The sequence below is a fragment of the Diabrotica virgifera genome, chromosome 1 (genome assembly GCF_917563875.1).
Source record: "Diabrotica virgifera virgifera chromosome 1, PGI_DIABVI_V3a".
NCBI classification, from domain to species: Eukaryota; Metazoa; Arthropoda; class Insecta; order Coleoptera; family Chrysomelidae; genus Diabrotica; species Diabrotica virgifera.
Genome location: NC_065443.1, coordinates 263,083,232 through 263,105,466, shown reverse-complemented (window position 1 = coordinate 263,105,466; position 22,235 = coordinate 263,083,232). Strand labels below are relative to the sequence as shown.

At 32.4% G+C, this 22,235-nt stretch overlaps 1 protein-coding gene across 9 annotated transcripts in view; it reads right to left on the bottom strand.

Annotated features, from left to right (window-relative positions):
* Positions 1–5,683: 5,683 nt before the first annotated feature.
* LOC114329435 (G protein-activated inward rectifier potassium channel 3) overlaps positions 5,684–22,235 on the bottom strand; it is a 202,949-nt gene continuing 186,397 nt past the window's right edge. For 8 of the 9 annotated variants that reach the window (XM_028278534.2, XM_028278533.2, XM_050649696.1 and 5 more), the window contains one exon: positions 5,684–6,090. In XM_028278534.2, coding sequence (XP_028134335.1) covers positions 5,720–6,090 — 371 coding nt within the window. In that variant the 3' untranslated portion in view covers positions 5,684–5,719. Of the gene's footprint in view, positions 6,091–13,700; positions 14,052–22,235 lie in introns of those variants that run through there. The other variant, XM_028278538.2, reaches the window with a different exon arrangement.

The window sequence follows — 22,235 nt, the reverse complement described above, 5'->3', positions numbered from 1 at the left end:
CAAAGAACAGTTCTCTTCAGAATCTGATGCCCATTGTTCCATTAACGACAGCAGTTCTGAGTATGATTTTTGAACTTATATTTCCTTAGGCACGAGGGTGAATTTTTATTTCTCTGGGCGCATGCGCACACCGACAGTATGGTATTAGTCGCTACATCTTTTAATAGTCCAAGAAGCAGCGCTGAAAAATTTCTCTGAATTTACTAAAGCTAGTTAATTCACAGTTGATTACTGTGATTGTGTAGAGAAACATACTGCGGCCGGTCAAGCGAAACGTAGAACAGGTGGTACTGACAGCTTGTCAAAGTTGCTTACCTGCGGAGGTAATTAAATCCATTTACTAAGGCACACAGTACATTTATCAGTACACATATTCTAAATTGAATATAAATAAAAGATATTATAGTTGGTCAGCTGTATGACGGGACAGAGCCGGTCGGTCGGCCCCAATGAATGTACAGGGTTATTCACTATATTTTTACCCCCTTGAAAACTGCTTTATTTACAGAATAAGAAAAAAATGTAAAATACAAAAGTTATTCGATTTTTTAATTATGATTTTTTGACATATATATCGTACTAGTGACGTCATCCATCTGGTCATGATGACGTAATCGACTATTTTTTTAAATGAGAATAGGGGTCGTATGCTAGCTTATATAAAGAAAATCTTTTAATTAAAATAATTGTTCACTTAATAATTCAAAATTTTTTTTTGGACACCCTGTATAAATAATGATCTTAATATTTATATTACTGCATAGAAAATTGAAAAACCTTTCAAATGAGCTAGCACACGACCCCTATTCTCAATGTTGTTCTGAAGCTATTTTCTTGTGGCATTTTTACAATTTTAACTATTTAATGGGAAATAAGCCACAATATTATTAAAAAATGATTTTTATTAACGTTTCGACGCCCAAATCGGGTGCCGTTGTCAAAATACAAAATACTACTAACATAAACAAAAATGTTGTTGCTTAGTAAAAAAATTCTTCTAATAATTTATTTAATTTGACTCATTTATATCGGCAATTCAGATACATATGATATATTTTAAAGTAGAAGACTTTAAAATGATGTTGCCAATATTTATGAGTTGCGTTCCTGGGACGACTTTACTGAAAGATAGTTCATTCGATTACTTGAAATCAACCCCAACTCAAGAATATCCGTCACAAAAAAATCATAGCATGTGATCTGTCTTTAAAAAGACAACCACATGCAACGGTGACATTAAAATTCTCGCGTTGGAGATCTCATAGTAAATCACGAGGGAAAACCAGGAAAAACCTCGTGATACTATCCCGACATCGTAAGTATTTGGTCTTACATTTAATTTACTCTCAAAATTAATACCAAATTCTGACTTTACTATAATTTTGTTTAAATTATAAATAATATCAATAATACATGGATATATAAGTAATACTAAAATATAAAATATGTACTAACTCGACTATTGACTTACTAATTGTGGTATTTTCTTTCTATTGACTTCCTCTTTCAGTATGGGTATCCACATCCTACTGCATTCCACCGAGGAATTTGCGACACAATTGGTTTCGTTTAGCATAATTAGAGCCGCTTCTTTGATTTTTCTCTTTTTACTATCTGTTTCTTTCAGGACTACACTTGAATCTCTCCACTGAACTCTATGTTCATTATCCCATGCGTGTTGACATATTTGAGATCTATCAAATTCTCTATTTTTAATATAAGATTGATGTTCACTTATTCTAACGTTTAATGGTCTTGATGTTTCACCTATATAAAACTGTTCGCATTCACAAGGTATTTTATAAATACAATTCTTTGTCCTTTCTTGTTCATTGTTAGGTTTAGTTTTAGATAGAATAGATCTCAATGTGTTGGTTGTTTTGAATGTTGTTGAAATGTTGAATTTATTTCCTATTGTTTTAAGCTTCTCGGATAGTCCTTTTATGTATGGTATTGATATTTTCCTCATATTATTTCTTGTGAATGTTGTAGGATTGATAATAAAAATCATTTTTTAATAATATTGTGGCTTATTTCCCATTAAATAGTTAAAATTGTAAAACCCCTATTCTCATTTAAAAAAATAGTCGATTACGTCATCACACCCAGATGGATGATGTCACTATTACGATATATATGTCAAAAAATCATAATTAACAAATCCAATAACTTTTGTATTTTACATTTTTTTCTAATTCTGTAAATAAAGCAGTTTACAAGGGGGTCAAAATATAGTGAATAATCCTGTACATTCATTGGGGCCGACCGACTGGCTCTGTCCCGTCATACAGCTGACCGACTATAATAACTTTTATTTATATTCAATTTAGAATGTGTGTACTGATTTTCAGCGTTAGTAAATGGATTTAATTACCTCCGCAGGTAAGCAACTTTGACAAGCTGTCAGTACCACCTGTTCTACGCTTCGTTTGACCGACCGCAGTATGTTTCTCTACACAATCACGGTAATCAACTGTGAAAAAACTAGCTTTAGTAAATTCAGAGAGATTTTCCCGCGCTGCCTCTCCGTCTATAAGTTATGTAGCCAAATAAGATGTGCGTGAAAAGAATATATTATTAGTGTTTTTAGTAAATATATTTATTATAATTTTTGTGTCTGTAGATTTGTCTTCCTCGTAATAAGTATTATTGAAAATGTTTATTTTCAATTAATCTATATGTCACCGTGATTGTAATTATGTCCGAGAAATGATCGTATGTATACACAACGTGGTAGCTCATCGGTAGAGCATTCGCCTACGGATCGAGAGGTCCTCCGTTCAAATCCGGACAAAGTCATTTTTTTTTAAATATTTGGTATTCTTTTAGTTCTTTCTAAAATTAGTTTAATATTTAAATTCAATATAAAAAACTGTTTAAAGTAGATATACAGGGTGTCTGCGTAACTTGGAACCATATGGGAAACTTTTTTAATATCAATTTTACGAAAAAAAGTTATTCTTCATATAGTGCTCTGCATAGTCTAAAACCTAAGATGCAATCATCACGTATCAAATTTTATGCTTTTTCTCATGAGGATCTTTCAGTGCGTCACAGTTTTTCGATTTCTTTTTAACGCATTAAATTGCACGTGACAGAAGAAAACGCACGTCGGTGATTACATTTCGTCGGTGACATTTATAACATTTATTCTAGTTGTCAATAGATGGCGCTATAATCGAAAAAAAAATTATTTTCGAATTATATAATATATCTTCGAATATAATCTGTACAATTTTTCGAATATAAGACTAAACAAATCAAAGAAAATACCATTTTATAAATGCAATAAACACAATTGATTTGATTTTATGCAAAATTGCAAATAAAATGTGACAACTGTCAGATTTAACTAAAATGTCATGTCACTAAAATGTATATTATCACGGACTTACCTTTATTTCTATCATTTGTGACGCACTGAAAAATGCTCATGAAAAGAAACATATCAATAATATACGAGGTATGTCCAAAAATATGAATTTCGCTGAAGAGTAAAGTGCCTTTATATTGCACAATATCGAAAATTGTTATTAAGAAAAGTTGTTTGTAATTAAAAATTATGTTATAATATGCATTTACACACTTCTAATTGAAATTTTTTTTGAAAATTTTCCTCAAATTACGGATACCCAACATAATTTTTATTTATGATAACTCCGTTATTATTAATTTTGCGAAAAATGTTATTCTTTATAAAAATGTCTGAAAAGTCAAAAAACTAAGACGCAATCATAAGATATCAATTGTTTTTCAATTCTATACGAGGTATGTCAAAAATATGAATTTCGCTCAAAAGTAAAATACCTTTATAGTTCACAATATTTCAAATAGAAGGATGCCATTGCATATTGAAACATAGTTTTTAATTCTGAACAACTTTTTATAATAAATTTCAATATTGTGAAAAATAAAGGTACTTTACTCTTCAGCGAAATTCATATGTTTTGACATACCTCGTATAAAATTGACAAAATTTAATATCTTATAATTTTATTTTGGTTACGAGACTATGAAAAACTTTTTATAAAGAATAACTTTATTTCGTAAAATTAACAATAACGGAGCTATCATAAATAAAATGATGTTGGGTGTCCGTGATTTGAGGAAAATTTTCAAAAAAAAATTTTCAATTAGAAGAGTGCAAATGCAGATTATAACATAATTTTGAATTACAATCATTTCTCAATGACAATTTTCGATATTGTGAAATATAAAGGCACTTTACTCTTGAGCGAAATTAATATTTTTTGACATACCTCGTATACCATTGATAAAATGTTATATCTGATGATTTCATCTTAGGTTTTAGGCTATGCAGAGCATTTTATAAAGAATATCTTTTTTTCGTAAAATTGATATTAAAAAAGTTTCCCATATGGTTCCAAGTTACGCAGACACACTGTATATTGATTTCGTTGAAATCATAACATGGAGTTAGATTATATTATAATAGAAGTAAAACTTCTTACGTGCGTACAAAGTACACACACATTTTTTTTTATCTGAGGGGGAGGTTAATACCAAAGAAGAAGATATTGGTAGCTCAGTGCAGGGCACCGAATCAATAATGATGCCAAATGACTATAAATATAGTAGTATAATAGGTTCAATGAAAAATAAAAAGTTATTCCGTCATTACGTATGTAGTTAAGATTATTTTAATTATCAAGATGGTTACGATGCAGCATTTTACCGAGTTAAACAAATACTTACAAGTTCGCAGAGATAAATGAAGAGTATTTATTTCTGAAGAAAAAGCCATTTTTTTCCAAACTACAAAAATTCGTTATTCGTTTGTAACTCCATTTTTTTTTAAATCAATCATTCTAGGCCGGTCAAACTTCTAGAACCTATTAATAATACATAAATAAAGAACACCTATTAAGGTCAATGACTAATTTTAATTAGAGTGGTGATTGGGGCGGTTGCTTCCGATCACTTTTTCGCTGAAAAAATAGGGACTGACATTCTTTTCATTATAAGTCACTTAATTTTTGAGCTTGAGACTTTTTTCTATTTCTGCAGATAGATGTTTTTAAATAGGTACTTTAAATTAGTTTCAATAAGTTATCCTCGACAAATACATAGTTTTCCCATCTTTTGACTTTGAAACTACAGTATTTAGCATTTGACGAAGAAGAGCTAATATATAATAAAGTATAGCTCGATTACTATTGGTCTTAAAGAAAATTAAAAGAAAAAGGTTTTGTTTATGTTTTCAAAAGCTACATTGTTGTTAAGTAAAGTTGTTTTGATAAAACGAAAACTTTTGGAGTTATTAGCAGAAAACATTAAAAACATTGATTTTTTCGATTTAAAACTAACACTTTCGATAGAGAATCAATCGAAAACTATTAATTTTATCACAAAAATATATAGAACGTTTTTTGCTTATAATGAATGTTTTTACCAACTTTTGTGGTCAAACTATAATAAAAAATTTCCACCCCCCAGATGGGGTGGCAACCACCCCCATGGTAAAAGCGTTTTTCGGCATCATGTAGAGTTTGATCCTTGGACTATCCACTACTTATTCTCAAATTTTCAAGCAAATCTATTGATTCTGTAAAAATTGCGAGGTTTTGTCCTATTTTAAGCTTCATTACTTCATTCATTACGACGGTCATCGAAAGTTCAATAAATAACATCACAGAATAAGAAAAAGTAAAAATTGCTAAGAAACTATAAAAATAATTTATTTTCCTACAATTAAAACTTAAATTAAATTTTCTGTCACACTTGTTTGCTCTTCTTCCTCTTCTTTTTCTTCGAGTATATCAGACTGCCTTTTGACGGCATTTATGGCACTTATTTTCCGCTTCGCTTCTTCTTTTTGAGCCTTACACTCTTTCTGGGACTTAGACTCTTTGGACGGCTTAAGCTCTTTGTACGGTTTCTCCATAAATGAATCCTCAATTTGAATTTTGCAATCGTTTTGATTCAGACTTGTCTTTTGACCGTTCGTTGTACTGGGTTCCTTCTTAAACAGTGGTTCAAGTGAGGGCACTCTGGAGATCGGCGCGCTTTGCACAAGGAAACTGTTGCTTGGAGAGAGGCGGTAGGGAGACAGGAACCTCATGTCGACATCTATAAGAAAATAAAGAATTAGTTAAAACATCAATTCTGGACTTCGGAGGTAAACTACACTATGTCATTTTAAGCAACTTTTCAGTAGAGCAGTTTGAATATTTTAAAAATCTTATATATCCGATAATTAGGTATCTTTCGCTCTGAAAGACAATGTGATCATATTTTAATCATAACATATAACTAGTTTGTACAACACAACTAATAAAACGTTAAAATTTGCCTAATTACTGTAATTAATGGTATTTTACAGTGACATAGTGCAGCTTACCTCTGAATGTTTTAAAAATCTTATATATCCTATAATTAGGTATCTTTCGGTCTGAAAGACAATGTGATCGTATTTTAATTATATCATATAACTAGTTTGTACAATTCAACTAATAAAATGTTAAAATTTGCCCTAATTACTGTAATTAATGGTAATTTACAGTAACATAGTGCAGTTTACCTCTGATAGGTTTGAACTATACTTAAAAAATGTTTAATGAATTTAAAGGTATTTAAGCCCAAAAAATTGGCTAGGTACTTCTCATGAAACAAATTTGTATTTTAGTTAAATGTTATTACAGCAAAACTTGTGCTAACGGCCACCTGTCAAAATCGGCAACCTGTACTAACGGCCATTTATATAATACGGTCGCGACCAAATAATCTCTTTCAGTCGAAATTTACCAGTTAATATCGGCCCAAATATTTTTCTATAGGTATTTGTTGATAATACCCAATATTGCGAAATACCCAATACTATTTTATTAATTATCTTATTTATCTAAAATGAGATTAAAAATAACCTGCATAAAAATTGGGGTCGGTGTCGGCAAACACAAAGTTCTTAAAGGTCTAGAATCTAGAAGAATCTGTCGTAAAATAGGAAACCTTTGTCGCTAAGAAACATAATAAAAATATAATACATAGCTGAGAAAGTGAAAAGTCTGGTTTAAATTCACAAAAGTTGGCTGAAAAATATAATGTAAAATTATCAAGCTGTATTATAAAAACAAAATAAAAGTGAGTTGAAGAATTCTTTAAAACGCTTCACTAAACGCTAACATCAGGTGTTAAACATTTGATAACAATCTGAACAAATTCTGTTTTTTCCGTAGTGTACAATACAGTCTCTGGTCAAATTATTGAACGCACTATAAAATATTTAAAAAAATGGTTATTATGATTATGAGGTAATACCATTGTAATACTAAATAGGTTTTTGTATGTACCAGACAGAAGGTATGTTGTTTGGTTGTCCATTTAATTGTCTATATTTTATCACAAATAGAGCATTATTATTAATGAACCAATATGTATTTATTGACCCTTTAAAGAAAACAGAATTAACAACAATGTTGTCAATTTGTAGCTGACATATTGTGGCTCAACAAAATAATAACATTTAATAATACTTGTTATTTCTAACAGATGAAATAGAGAATGTGGAAAAGTCCCCTTACGAACAATTCACACATCCACCATTTCGTACGAGTGGTCGTTAAACCATTAACTTTGGATCTTTTGATCACTGAGTGTGTTTCAAAGATCTACATCTTTTGTTTTTAAACTTGTTATTTCTGTTTCTTTTATAATTTTTTTAAATTTAGCATAATTTTAAGTGATGCATAACTTTTGAAACTATGTGTATAATGTCATTCGAAATAGAAACACCAATTTTTAAGAGCAGGTACACAATATTTGTTGATTGTTTATTACAATGTATTAATAACCACGATTTTTATAAAAACAACTAACTGCATAACTTTTGAAACTATGTGTATAATGTCAGTCGAAATAGAAACACCAATTTTTAAGAGCAGGTACACAATATTTGTTGATTGTTTATTACAATATATTAATAACCACGATTTTTATAAAAACAACAACTATGTAACTATAAAAAAAGAATAGATAAAAACAAAGAGATTTATTTCTGTTAAGAAGAACAGTTACCTATAACCCGTTTGCATCTAGGTGCTCAGTGTACTAAGTCAACATAATATGTAGTGTTGTTTGCCATCAGCACGCACTTAGTAACTGGGAGGTAATAACACCCAAGTTTACATGGCGCTTTTTACCTCTCAAATTATTTGAACATAGTGTTCTATTTTTTGGTAATTTCGTTTTCGTGGTTATTAGTACCAAGTGTAGTAGTATACCTCTAGAAAGCTCTTGGACAGCTGATTAAGTTAAAGGAATAAAAACAAAACAACACCATGTCGACATAGTGTAGTTTACCTTCGAGGTCCAGAATTATGAAATATTAGATAGTAGGCGAGGCAATAAAGCAGTAAAAAGCCTAAATCCTACTAATTTTTTGCAGTTGGATGAATCTTAATTAAACTTTTTGTATTCGATTCGTAAGAGCCTTAGGCAACTTTGCGAACAAAAATAATGATGAATGAAAATTGCATTGTTGAACACGGAAAATGCATTTTTCAAAATACATTTCGAAGTGATGAAAAATGATATTTATAATTCGGAAGTAATTGACGAAAATGAGTTCAATTTTCCTACCCGGGAGTTTTTAAACTCGCTGAACGCGAATATCATGACCGTGATAGTCTCCGAGACACCTGCTGCCTAGAATGGCCCTCGTCTACTGAAGTTTTATAGAAATTGGATACAAAATCAACACACATTCATTGCTCGGGGCTTTTGTGGTCGCTGAACAATAATATTACGTCGACGGTGGGCTCCGGGCACTTGGTGCTCAGTATGGACCTTGTCTCCTGGAATTTTATGGATATTTGATACAAAATCAATTCAAGCTTGTTACTCGGGGAATTTTTGGGACACTGAATACTAATATTATGTCGGGGATGATCTCCGAGACACTTGGCGCCCGTAATGGATCTCATTTCGAGTTTTATATAAAATTCGATACAAAATTACTCATTACTCTAGGATTTTGGGGACGCTGATCACGAATATTATGACGGCGATGGTCTCCGAGGCTTTTAGTGCTCAAGACGGGTCTCCTCTGAAAATCAGTGCTAACTCATTACTCGATGGTTTTTGGGGTCGATGGAGTCTCTGCTCGGGGTGATGGAGGCTCCTCGTCTCGTGGAGTTTTATGGAAGTTTGATACAAAATTAATACAAATTCGTTACTCGGAGTTTTTTGGAGTCGCGGAATTAAAATATCATGACGGCTATGGTCTCTGCACCTGCTGAGCAAGTTTAACTGATTTTGTATCAAATTTCCCTCCTAGACACAATGGTAGGGGAGCCCAAGCGGGGATTTTTGCAGTAACTCGAGCGCGTCAGATTATTATATGGGGAAAACCCTGGTACCCTGTAGATGTACCTCTACCACATATAGTGGCTCTAAACACAGAGGAGAGTTCGTTAAGAGGGGGGGGGCGCCGAAAAAAAAATCTATCCTTAGAAAAACTCGAAATCGTCAGATTAAGATAAGGTAGGTTAGGTACATGCAAAACAGTGTATATTTAAAAATCTGACGATTTGGGCGGGGCGTAAAGAAATGGGTGAGTCACAAAATTTAACAAGAAAAAAGCGAATATTTCGCGAAATGAACGATAGATCTAAAAACTAAAAAATACGTGCTCAATATTTGTCAAAAATCTATCGAATGATACCAAACACGACTGCCCAAGGAGAGGGGTGGGGGGTAAATTTAATAAATACGAATCCCGCGATATTTCGCGAAATGAACATCAGATGGAAAAACTGAAAAATACACTTATTCAATATGTTTGAAAAATCTATCAAATGGCACCAAACACGACCCCACGGAGGTGGGGTGGGGGGTTACTTTAGAATTTTAAATAAGAGCCTCCATTTTTTATTGCGTATTTGGATTCCTTACGTAAAAATAAGTAACTTTTATTTGAAACATTTTTTCGAATTATGGATAGATGGCGCTATAATCGGAAAAAACGATTGTTGGAAATGGAAAATTAAATTGAAAATGGAAAGTCCCCACTAAAATGGAAAACTTTACTTAACTTTTTTTTTGTTTTAGGACTTACTCTTCACAACCCAATAGGTCCCCAAAGCGCTCGAGTGACTGCACATTTAGCATACTTTCCTCCCCTACTACAAGGTTTCTCGGAGACCATCAGCGACATAATATTCCTAGTAAGCGGTCCCAAAAACCTCCAAGCAACTAGTTGGCCCTAATCATGGTATTCGTCATCAGCGACCCCAAAAACTCCAAATTAACGACTTTTCACACTAATTTTGTATATAATTTTCATAACACTCAAGGAGACGAGGCTCGTTCTGGTCACTAGGTGCGCCGGAGACTATCTCCGTCAAAATATTCACGATCAGCGTCCCCAAAAACTCCGAACTAATAAGATTGTACTTATTTATTATCGAATTGTCATAAAACTCCATACGAGGCTCATTATGGGCACCAGATGCCTAGGATATAATCGCTGTCATAGTATTCGTGTTCACCAGATCCAAAAACTCCCGAGTAATAATATTGAACTCACTTCCTTCCGACCGACGTCACGTAATTATTTATTCAGTAAAGTTTCATAGTAAAAAAGAGCGGCAAAAGAGAGTTTGACATAATCTTACGTTAGTTTTTGAAGAACCTTACTCATCATAAGGTCGTATCCCGGAGCCTTAGGTTGTATCTCATTCTTTATTATGTTTTACTTCTTTATTGTTAAACTTTTAGAGATTGGTAGTTCTATTTTGTATGGAGCACCAAGAAAAGAATTCAATGGTTCTTCCTGTTCTAGGTCTGGAGACACTACTCTGGTAAATGGACTAAATACTCTTCAAAGGTATTGCGAATGTCTTGGATTTTTCTGTATCTTTTCTTACCCATTTACCTTTGGCATATTAAAGGAGGTATGACGTCTTTTGGTCCTTTACTTTTCTGGTCGCCTTCCATAAAAAATACTTTATTTCTTTGTAGGGCGTCAAATTTTCCAAATTATGTTTGGGCATCTATGTTTTTTTCTTATTTTAACAGAGCGTTAAGTCTTCTGGTTTGCTTTTTCAATAGGTGCGTGTGTTTTTTGCCACTTTCTCCTAAGTTTTCTGTTCTTTCCAATCAATTTTTTTGCACAGAACAATTTATGTTTTCCTTTCATATTGTTTGTCCAAGAGTAGCACTCCATCCTGCCTTTTGTAAGGAAGTAGTAAGATGTTATGCTGCGTTTTCAATTTGTATTTCTTTTTAAGTGGCAAGTTTGTTGATATTTATTCTGTTAGTACACCTCGGAATATACTTTTTGGTTATTGGTTAGGACTGGAGACTTATTTCTGAGTATGTCTTTGGAGTCTAAGTTAAACTCTTAATTGGAATTGGAGAATAGTATAGTGAAAGGTTAAAATGATTCTATTGCTAAGTAGCTAAGAGAGATACCTTTAACCACACACAAATATAAGAGATCTAGTGTTTTATTTACTCTTTAGGCCAATAAGTTAGTTCTCCTGTAGATGTATATTTTAGGTTATTGACTTCAGCAGTTGTCTACCCCTTGTTTTAATTACCCCAGAGTCCAAGTGATGATGTTTGAAAATATCCTACTACGATGAATTTTTGTCCAAGAGAACTAAGATAGGTATTGTTGTTTTAAGTTGATGGACTGGCTAGGACAATAGACCGCAGATAAGGTAAGGTTGCCTACCCAGTTTTCAGTGACAATGCTAGTTGATTGTAAGTATTTTTGACCCTTATGATGTTTTATATTAGATTTGATAATGACAGCTGTGCCACCGTGTACACTGTCATTTGAATATTTTGTGTAGTGAACAATGTATTTTGGAAATTTAATATAATTTTTTGCTGTTAGACGAGTCTCTGATATGAGCATAATATAAATTTTCTTCTCGTCGAAAAAAAATTTTGATAAAATGATTTTTTTGATGATGCCATTTGAGTTATAGACGGGTATTTTAAGTATGTTTGCATTAGTGCCTTTTGGAAATCATGGTGGGAAGGATATTACTAGTATTATTTAACATTCTCTCCAATAGTTTTACCATATTGTTTTCAAGGTTGACAATTATTGTCGTTAAATGGTTTGAGATTGGTTTTTGGTTTACGATTTCAGCCGTTTGACTATTAACTGAATTTTTTTGAACGTGAGGAATACCAATTCTTCTTTTTGTATTTGTTTGTATACTATGCAGCCCTTACAGTTTGCCGGATGGTTTCCCATGCAAAGTACACACTATACGCTAGTGCTGCGTTTCTTGCGTGGACAGTTTAAAGAATGGTGATTACCTACTTGCACACTTTACGCACCTTGCAGACAACGGCCGAATTTTTTCTGTAGCCATAGCGTTGAATTTCACATAAATGTCACACAATTGTCACGTCCTGCGTCAAATGTCACATAAATGTCACATCATGTGTCAAATGTCACGTCCTGTGTCGAATGACACATAAATGTCACGTCATATGTCAAGTGTGACATAAATCTCACGTAAAGACGTCCTGCGTCGAATCATAGAGGTATATATTAACCTATATTGAGCCTACCCTCCGCGCTTCCTGTCGACAAGATCTCATGGACTGGTTTGTGGTATTTCTTTCTAGCACATTGTATCGAGAAACTAAGATGACATTAAGTGTAAGTATAGGCACGAAAGGGGAGGACAACTGTAACATCTTTACTATGCGTAAGAGTGAAACAGCACTAATCCAAATAAAAAAGATGGTGTCGTCACTTTGCTCTGAATGACACTCTGTCTATGATAATATATAAGTCTATGCGTCGAATGTCACATAGATTTAATAGCTGACGGCTGCTCAAAAGAAGAATATTCGACAGTTGATATAATAATATTAACTTGTGTAAATTAATTTGAAAATCGCGTTCGATCCGGGTGACGCCTGGTGTAGAATAGCTAAACTACCGATGTGGGTGACACTTGGTGGAGAATAGCTGAATTATAATCTGAAAAGATCTGAATTTTTCACCCTTTTTTCAACGATACCTCATACGTCATCCAACGTTAAGCCGTTTGTTGACACCTGGTGGAGAATAGCTAAACTATAGTCTGCAGAGATCTGCATTTTTCATTTCCTTTTTAACGATACCTCATACGTCATCCTATGTTAAGCCAGCTTTAGCTTTTAAATTAATGTTTAATTATTTTATGTATTAAAAATTTATCTACGTCCAATCCTTTTTTAATTCACGTCTCAAACGTCAAAATCGTACCAAAAATAACGAAGATGCGATATAGTACCCCTTTGGCAATGCCGTCATGTTTAATTTTTCTATGTGTTACCCTCCACGTCTAATCCCCTTTCATTTGACGTCTTGTACGTTAAGATAGGAACCATATTTTTTTGTCTCTACTTATTGGCACGTAACTCTACTTGACACATAGTTCATTTAACTCTAATTTCACCCCTTTTCCAACGGTACTTCACGCTACGTTAAATCGTTTGGCAATTACGACCGGGAGTTGCAATTTAGGGGTTGAGATTTAGGGGCGGGCGGTCTCATATCGACTTTGTCTATCTACTATTGGTGTATTGGGGTACCTGACGCTTGAGATATATTTATTTCATATTTAGAAAAAATATTTGAATGATCGTTATATAAAATTTTATATTTAGAAAGCTCACAAAAGTTTCTCTATATAGTTGGCACAAGCGGACAATAAAACAACGACAACATAAATGAAATATATTTCTTTAACATTTAGTGACAGTACTGCAGCTACAATAAACAAAGATAACATGTAATATTTATATTTTCGAAAAGCTGCTAATATAATAATTCGTCCCTCTTCGTATTCCTATCGTATCTGCAATTATGACTCTTGTAAATTGTAATATTTACTAATGCAGATACGTTTTAGGAGAATAGACTTTTTTCGATCTACATTTGACTAATACTGAACCTGAATGTTGCTACTCTTAAATCTAAATCACAGTCATAATAATTGCAACCTTCGGCATTTTTAACAATTTATGTTACAATGGTGACATATCGGATGCTGGAAGAGTTGTATCTGGTGTGTCTGGAAATAAACAAATGGCAAATTGATTGAAAATAAATTACCGATAAACAGAATATTGAAAGAAAGAAGATCAAAGAAAGAGATAGAAAAAGAAGTAGATAAAAGGAAAACTTTCTTTTTCGTCGGAATTATACTCGCCATTGGTTTTTTATTGCCATTTTTATCCGTGATTTTTATTGAACAAAAGATGGATTATAAAAAAGTTAACAACAACGTAGATAACAGAAACATTTTATTGCTGGAACATTTTAATTATTTTTAAAATGTCCGTTCAGTTTTTTAAATGGAAGATTTTACATTAAATAAAAGATGAAGAAACGAAAAAGAATCTAAAATAAATAAACTTGATCTCCGAAAAGTGTTTAACTGCCTAGTGCCTCGTAGTCGTGTAAGATACAATAGATTGTTTCATGTTCTCTGCTACAGAGTCTGCTTCTCAAGTCTCCATGAAACAGGCTCGTTGTATGTAGGTGTTCCTTGACTGGCGCATGTTATGACTCTGAGCTGATTGCTGTTTGTTTTCCGAAGCATATATTCGTCTAAGCTGACCAAGTTATTTGCGTAGCCTAGGACCAGTTATCAGCCTATCCATAAATAAATTACACAAAGGAGAAGATAAGACTATGCCTGCGAACAGACTCTAGCTACCTGTGCTGACACTGTATCCCTCAGTAAGGTTGCATATATTACACGGCTTCCCACCATGTAGTCTATTCATATTCAGCCTCTTGCATCTATTTCTTGTAGACAAATCGACTTTGTGATTGCATTGTAGGTATAATGTTGAATACTCTTGTTATATCAAGAAATGCACTGAGCATTACTTCTTGGTTTTTAAAAACGTACTTTATCCTCTGAACGAGATGGTGCAATCACGTTACTGTAGAGAGTCCTACTCTATACGCATAATGTACCTGATTTACAGTATGGATGACATAAGACCTATCGGCCTTAAAAGCCTCCCTTATGAGACTTCATGCTTTTGGTATGTATCTCAGTCATAACCTAGCCTGTAGTATCATATATCATTTTTTTAACATGTCAGGTATTCTGTAAAACTATTGGATAAATACCGACCAGACCCGGTGATTTGTCCATTTCATTTTATCCTGATTTACCACTTATTTTTTTTCTTGTTTATCATCCAGGTTTCCGACTTTTAGGTCAATATACTTCTTGTCATGGTATTGTAGGTTCTTATTTTTGTTTTGCGGTAATGTTTTTTACATAACCTTTGTCCCGTTTGTGATTTTTATTTATTTATATCTCTTATTTATATCCTCCTCAGTTGTTAGTTTGTTTGATGAATCCCAAATATTTAAATTTGTTTTTTACTTTCATTTGTTTTCGTTTTTGGTCCTACAGATCTGTACATTGATCTTTTGCGGGTATCTATTCGGTTCTGTTTAGGTTTAGTCTTCATTCAATGAATAACATGAATTCCAATTTTCTAACCATAAAACTGAGACCGACTTCATCTTATACAATAACTACATCATGTCAGCGAAACTTAAGATAAAATATATTTGTCTGTCAATTCCGTTGCATTTGCTTTTCAATGGTTTAAGGCTTAAGGTATTCTCTAATTTTCTTTTATAAATTTCAATTCGTATTCAGTTAGTTTCGTATTTTGATTGATGTCTCTATTGCCATCTTCTCCAAGAGTTTCGAGGGCAGCCCTTTTAACCATAAAAAAGCGATAGAAACAACTTTTCGATTAAATTACGAAAATTAAATTACAAATTCACACATATTAAAGCTTTGTGCGTCAACTAAGAAAATAAAAGTGATAGTAAGACAGTTAAGAGATTATTAAGAAAAGTTACTAAAGTACATAAGAGAATGTTGTTCTGAAGCTATTTCCTTGTGGCATTTTTATAATTAAGTATTTTCTATGGGAAATAAGCCACAAAATAAATAATTAGAAGAATTTTTTTACTTAGCAACAACATTTTTGTTTATTTTAATAGTATTTTGTATTTTGACAATGAAACCCGATTTGGGCTTCGAAACGTTAATAAATTCATTTTTTAGTAAAATTGTGGCTTATTTCCCATAGAAAATACTTAATTACATAAGAGAATTTTTAATACATATGTACTTATAGACCAGGGCTGATCTGTGAAAAAACGTCTATTTTTGGATGTGAGAGGTGGCATTCGGATTTTTGCAGATAAAGTTAGGTGACAACTTCAATAATAATAATTATTCACTTATGCTCCTTCTCAAATATTCCCGGAAGATTAACAAAAAAATTAAAATATTTAAAAATTTCGAAAAACATCGATTTTTTTTCTATTTTCTTTGCTTATAACTTTAAAACGATTCGTTTTGGAACAAAGTCGCACAGAAATAAAATAAAGATAATTGAATTTTATATGATATACGACTGCTTACAAATGTCTTAAAGTATTACCCTTTCTGCAATATAGCAATAAATACAAAATAAGGGGGCAAAATAAGCTTGTTTTTATTCAAAGTTTTTAAACCACTTAGGTGGCACTTAGAACCTTAGTAATTCGCTTAGAAAATTCTTATAGCATACTTAAGCCTTCCACCAAATTTCATTAAAATCGACGTAATAGATTTTGCATAATAAATTTGAAATCTAATTTTTTTTTAAAAAGTTCAAAGTTTTTAAAAACTTTCTGAACAAAAAGTAGACCATTTAGAAGTTGGCTACTTTTTTAAATATAAAGAGGCGCTCTACCTGTCTAATACACTTTACATAATTAAAATCGGATCATTGAAACGGCCTCGGCAATGTCTTAAAATTATAAAAAAAATTTTGTCTTACAAACAAGTAGCTTTGTTTAACAATAAAAAATTTAATTTTTATCAATGCAAATAATCAAAACCGGTATAATTTGACTTAAACTTTCAAATTCAAATAGCGCAGAATTGCTATCTTATTGCAATTGCAAAAATTGCAATTTTTCGATTTTTTGAAAGTTCAACCGCGTTTATCTCGAAAAATATGCATCCTACGAAAAAACTTGTAACAACATTTTTTGCTTAGTTACTCAAGAAATATAAAAAAATGTTATGTTTTACGAAAAATCGTTGTTATGTAATTCCTCAAGTTCTTTGTTTATAACAATCTTATCGACATCCGGATCAACTGTTACCCAAAAAATTCGTGTTTTGCGGGTCAAAATACATAAAAAGGCTTGGGTAAGCCAATCTAAATAAAGCAGGCCGTGGCACACCCCCTGGCGACAACACTAATTTGTTTATAACCCAAAAAATTGTTTATAACTTTGAAACATTGGTGAGGCTGCTTAAATAATCCGATTTTAATTCTGTAAGGTGTATTAGGTAGATAGAGCGCCTGTTTATATGTTAAAAAACACCTTTTAAATGGTATAGGTACTTGTTGTTCAGAAAGTTTTAAAAAATTTAAACTTTTTAAAAAAAATTTAGATGGCAAAATTATTATGCAAAATTTATTAGGTCGATTTTAATGAAATTTGGTGGACGGTTTAAGTATGTTATAATAATTTTTTAAGCGAATTACGAAGTTTCCAGGTGCAACCAAAGTACTTGAAAAACATTGAATAAAAACAGGATTATTTTGCCCCCTTATTTTGTATTTATTGCTATTTTGCAGAAATGGTAATAATTTAAGACATTTTTAACCAGTCGTATATCATACAAAATTTAATTATCTTTATTTTATTTTTATACGACTTTGTTCCAAAATAAATCGTTTTAAAGTTATAAGCACAGAAAATAGAAAAAATTCAATGTTTTTCGAAATTTTTAAATATTTTAATTTTTTTATTTATGTTCCGGTCATATTTGAGAAGGAGAATAAGTTTTATAATAGAATATTATGAGAATTATTGAAGTTGTCACCTAACTTTATCTGCAAAAATCCGAATGCCACCTCTCACATCCACCTCAAAGCAGATCCGCCCTGGTCTATTATTAAATATACCTTTCTCTTTTATATCGAAATATTATCAAATATTAACTTTTTTTACGTTTAAGATACTAAATTAAACACAAATTTACTCTATTTATTTACTTTTAAAATCAATATAGATCAGGGCATTTAGCACAAAATAAAACGATTTTTAAATACAGCACCTAGAAACTTGCAACTTTTTGAATCATGTTCCAGATGTTGTTAAAAAGAAAGTCTACAATGGAAAATGGGTGAAAATGCTTAGTTGCATTTTAAAGTGTATTTTAAAGTGCATAAAATGTATTGAAAAGTGTATAAACATGTCAAAATAAATGCATTAAGGCCAGATTTTGTTATTCGGGTATTTTGGGGTCGCTGAAGACGAATACGCCATCAGAACCGACCACTTGAGCACCAAGTGCCCAGGTTCACTGCGAAGGCACGTCATCTGGAGTATCGAGGGTTTTCGGCACTAAATTGATGCAAACTATTACTCGGGGGCTTTGTGCTGAACAAGAATACGTCATCAGAACCGACATTCGGTACCCAAAAACCCTTCAAACTCCAGAAGATAACATGCCTTAGCAGTGATCCTGGGCACCAGGTACTCCGGGGGTCGGTTATGATGGCGTAGTCGTGTTTAGCGACTCCAAAAGCCCTCGAGTAACAAAATCTTGCCCTATGCTTTTTTTGATATGTTTATGCAATTTTAGATGCATTTTATGAAGTTTAAAATGCAATTATTCATTTCCATTCGTATTTCTATTAAGTATAGACTTTTTTCCTGACATAATCCTGAACACAATGCAAAAAGTTGCAAGTCTCTAGGTGTTGTATTTAAAAATCGATTTATTCCGGTGTCTTTAGTGTTAAATGCCTTGATCTAATAGTCTAGGTTCTTATTATTTCTCTACTGTTAGACTAGAGTGAGGTTTTTGCTGTATATTTAAGACTTATATATTATTATACATACTGTTACGTTTTCCTTGGTTTGAATAATATTATAGTTTCTAGTTAATATCTGTCTATGGGGATTTTTTTCTTATATTTTTCTTCGTTAGGAATTCTAAATTTTAATAAACAAAACATAAACAAACATAAAATAAACAAAATAAGAAGATTTCCTTAAAAAACAATTTCCATATTTTGTAGAGGTGAGAGTATACTACCTTGCCTTACTCCACTTTTTAAATTTATTTCATCCGATATTCCTTGTTCAACTCTCATGCTTGCCACTTAATGCCAGTATAGATTTGTTATTATTCGTAGATAAGTCTTTATCAATCAATTGTAAGTTCCATCTCCTTTGTTTAATTTATCCTATTGTATTCTTTTTGTGTTTTACATCTAATATATAGATTTTCTCTTCATTTTGTTTCTTTGACATTTGAGTTAATTTTCGTTCCAAGCCTTTTCGTTTTCGTTTACACTTCATTCGGTAGTCTTTCCTTTCAAATTAAGTTTCCATTCGCTATTCAAAAATTAAGTTAAGCGCTTCAATTGTTCTAGCTCCTGTCCTATTCCTTTAAGCGCTGGTTTCCTCGAAAGCGGTGCCGATAACCTGCCATCGTAACACTGCGATGAATGACATCATAAAAAACTGTACCATGCAAAATAATAGCGGTGGTTTCCAAGGATGCGTTGGAAGCCACCGCTTGCTGAGCTTGCACATTCCATTGCTGCAATAAAGAACCTTGAATTTTTCACCGTAATCTGACGTAATTCATCGCAGTGCTACGGTCGCAGTTTGTCGGTGCCGCTTTCGAGGAAACCAGCGCTTTAACGCAGTGGTCGGCAAAGTGCGGCTCCGGAGCCGCATGTGGCTCTTTAGCTCCTTAGGTGCGGCCCTGGCACAAATATCCACGGAAAGCGCAATATTTTTATTTAAAAAAAACTTGGTAGGAAAAACATTACCTACATCTTATTCTGATAAATTAGCTTTTATTAAACTTACAAACATTAGCATTTGTCAAAATTCCTCTTAATGCTACGATAAACGAGTTGAAATTTTCTCCTTTTAACACTTGCATTAATAGCTTTGAAATATGTATTTAAGAACAAGGAGGTATGATGGCGCTCTAAATTCGAACGTCTTCGTGTTGAATTGGAAATATTGGAGAAGAAAAAAATGTTCACAACACAAGTGGTCTGCTTTGAATGACCTGGAGAAGGAAGACATGATCATTTTCAACGCTTGGAATAGTATTCCTGATTCTTATGATCAGTTGAAAAACCTCACGTTTGCTGTTCTGTCACTTTTTGGTTCTACATATCACATTTTAAAAAAATGGATTTTGCGCCAAAGTTTTTGTAAAAAATACAATGTTGTAGAAAATAAAACCTTACAAAACGAAAGAAAATAGAAGATTCTACGATGATTAGAAACGAAATTACACAAAAAACGAAAAAAACACGTTTTAATTTTTTGGGGGTTATGGATGGGGCTAGGTATTAGGGCTTTAGTTTTATGTCGTGTAACAAAAGTTTGCTGAACAAGCAGATTTGGCTCCCAATTTTTTTTTAAATTGTTGTAATGTTCATATTTGGCTCTTTGGCTAAAAAGTTTGCCGACCACTGCTTTAACTTACTTTAAATAATAATTTTCTAAAACCCGAACTACATATTTATTGTAATTAGCGAGCATCAAATATATTCGTCAGTACTAGTTTTTCTCCAATATGTTAACCACTTAAAAATGAGTGTCTTCATAATACGGGTGTTTCATTAATAATTGTCCATATAGTAACTGGAGAAACTTTAGCACAAAATACGAAGATTTAACCTAAAACACTTAAATAAAATGTGGTTGCTTACGGAGTTACAGCGTGTTTTATCTAAAAATTTAAAAATTATTTTTGCTCAGCATTTTAAAACTATTCGACATATCATTTTCATACTTAGCAGAAAGTGCGACTACTATACACCCTACTAAATTATGATACACAAACGTTTCTAGCTACTAACAGAGGCGTACGACAGGGAATAGTGAATGGTTGACCCTTCTCAAATTCTACGCCACTGGAGGAATTACTATTTTGGTTCCATTTTTAGATTCTCAAATACTTTCTACGTAAATAATGTACTCTTCATTGATAACGATAAAGTCATTAGTTTTCGAGATATTTGAAGTTACATATGAAACGGCGCAATTATTTTGATTAATTTATGATATAATTCATATGATTAAAATTTAAAAATTATTTGTAGCCAATACTTTAAAACTGTTTGGCGTATCCTTATCATACTTGGCAGAAAGTGTAGGTACTGTACAACCTACTAAATTAAGATAAATAAACGTTTCTAGCTACTACCAGAGGCGTACGACAGGGGACAGTGGCTGGTTGACCCTTCTCAAATTCTACGCCACTGAAGAAATTGCTATTTTAGTGTAATTTTTTGATTTTCCAATACTTTTACGTAAATAAAATACTCTTCATTCGTAACGATAAAATGATTAGTTTTCGAGATATTTGAAATTAAAAATGAAGCGACACACTACATTAATCAAAATAACAGTGTCGTTTCATTTTTAACTTCAAAGATTTCGAAAACTAATGACTTTATCGTTACGAATGGAGAGCATATTATTTTCATAGAAAATATTGGGGAATCCAAAAATTACACTAAAATTGCACATGTGCCAGTGGCGTAGAATTTGGAAAGGGTCAATCATTCACTTTCCCCCGTCGTACGCCTCTGGTAACAGCCAGAAACGATTTTTTAACATAATTTAGTAGTTTGTATAATACCTATACTTCCTGCCAAGTATGAAAAGGATAAATCGAATAGTTTTGAAATGCTGAGCAAAAATAATTTTGTAAATTTTTAGATAAAACACCCTGTAACTCAGTAAGGAACCACATTTTATTTAAGTGTTTTTGGTTAAATCTTCGTATTTTTGCTAAGGTTTCTCTAGTTACTATATGGACAATTATTAATGAAACACCCTGTATAACTTGTTCTCTTTTGAATAACTTATTTGGGGTGAGTATTTTCTTAATTATAATTTACCTTATGCTTTTCGGCTAATATTTTAGTGAGCGATCCTTAGCATTTTTTTATTTATTATTATCTTTATTTTTTACGCTTATTGCTATCGTTAATTTTTATTCAGTTTTTAATTACAATTTTTACCTTTGTGTATTTTCGTTGGGCAAGGAGATTATGTTCAGTGGTATTAGTTGCGACCGTTTGACTTTAGTAGGACGGTCTACTTATACGCGAACTGGGTCTCCTTGCCAAACGTGGATCTCGTGTGCTATTATACCTATAGT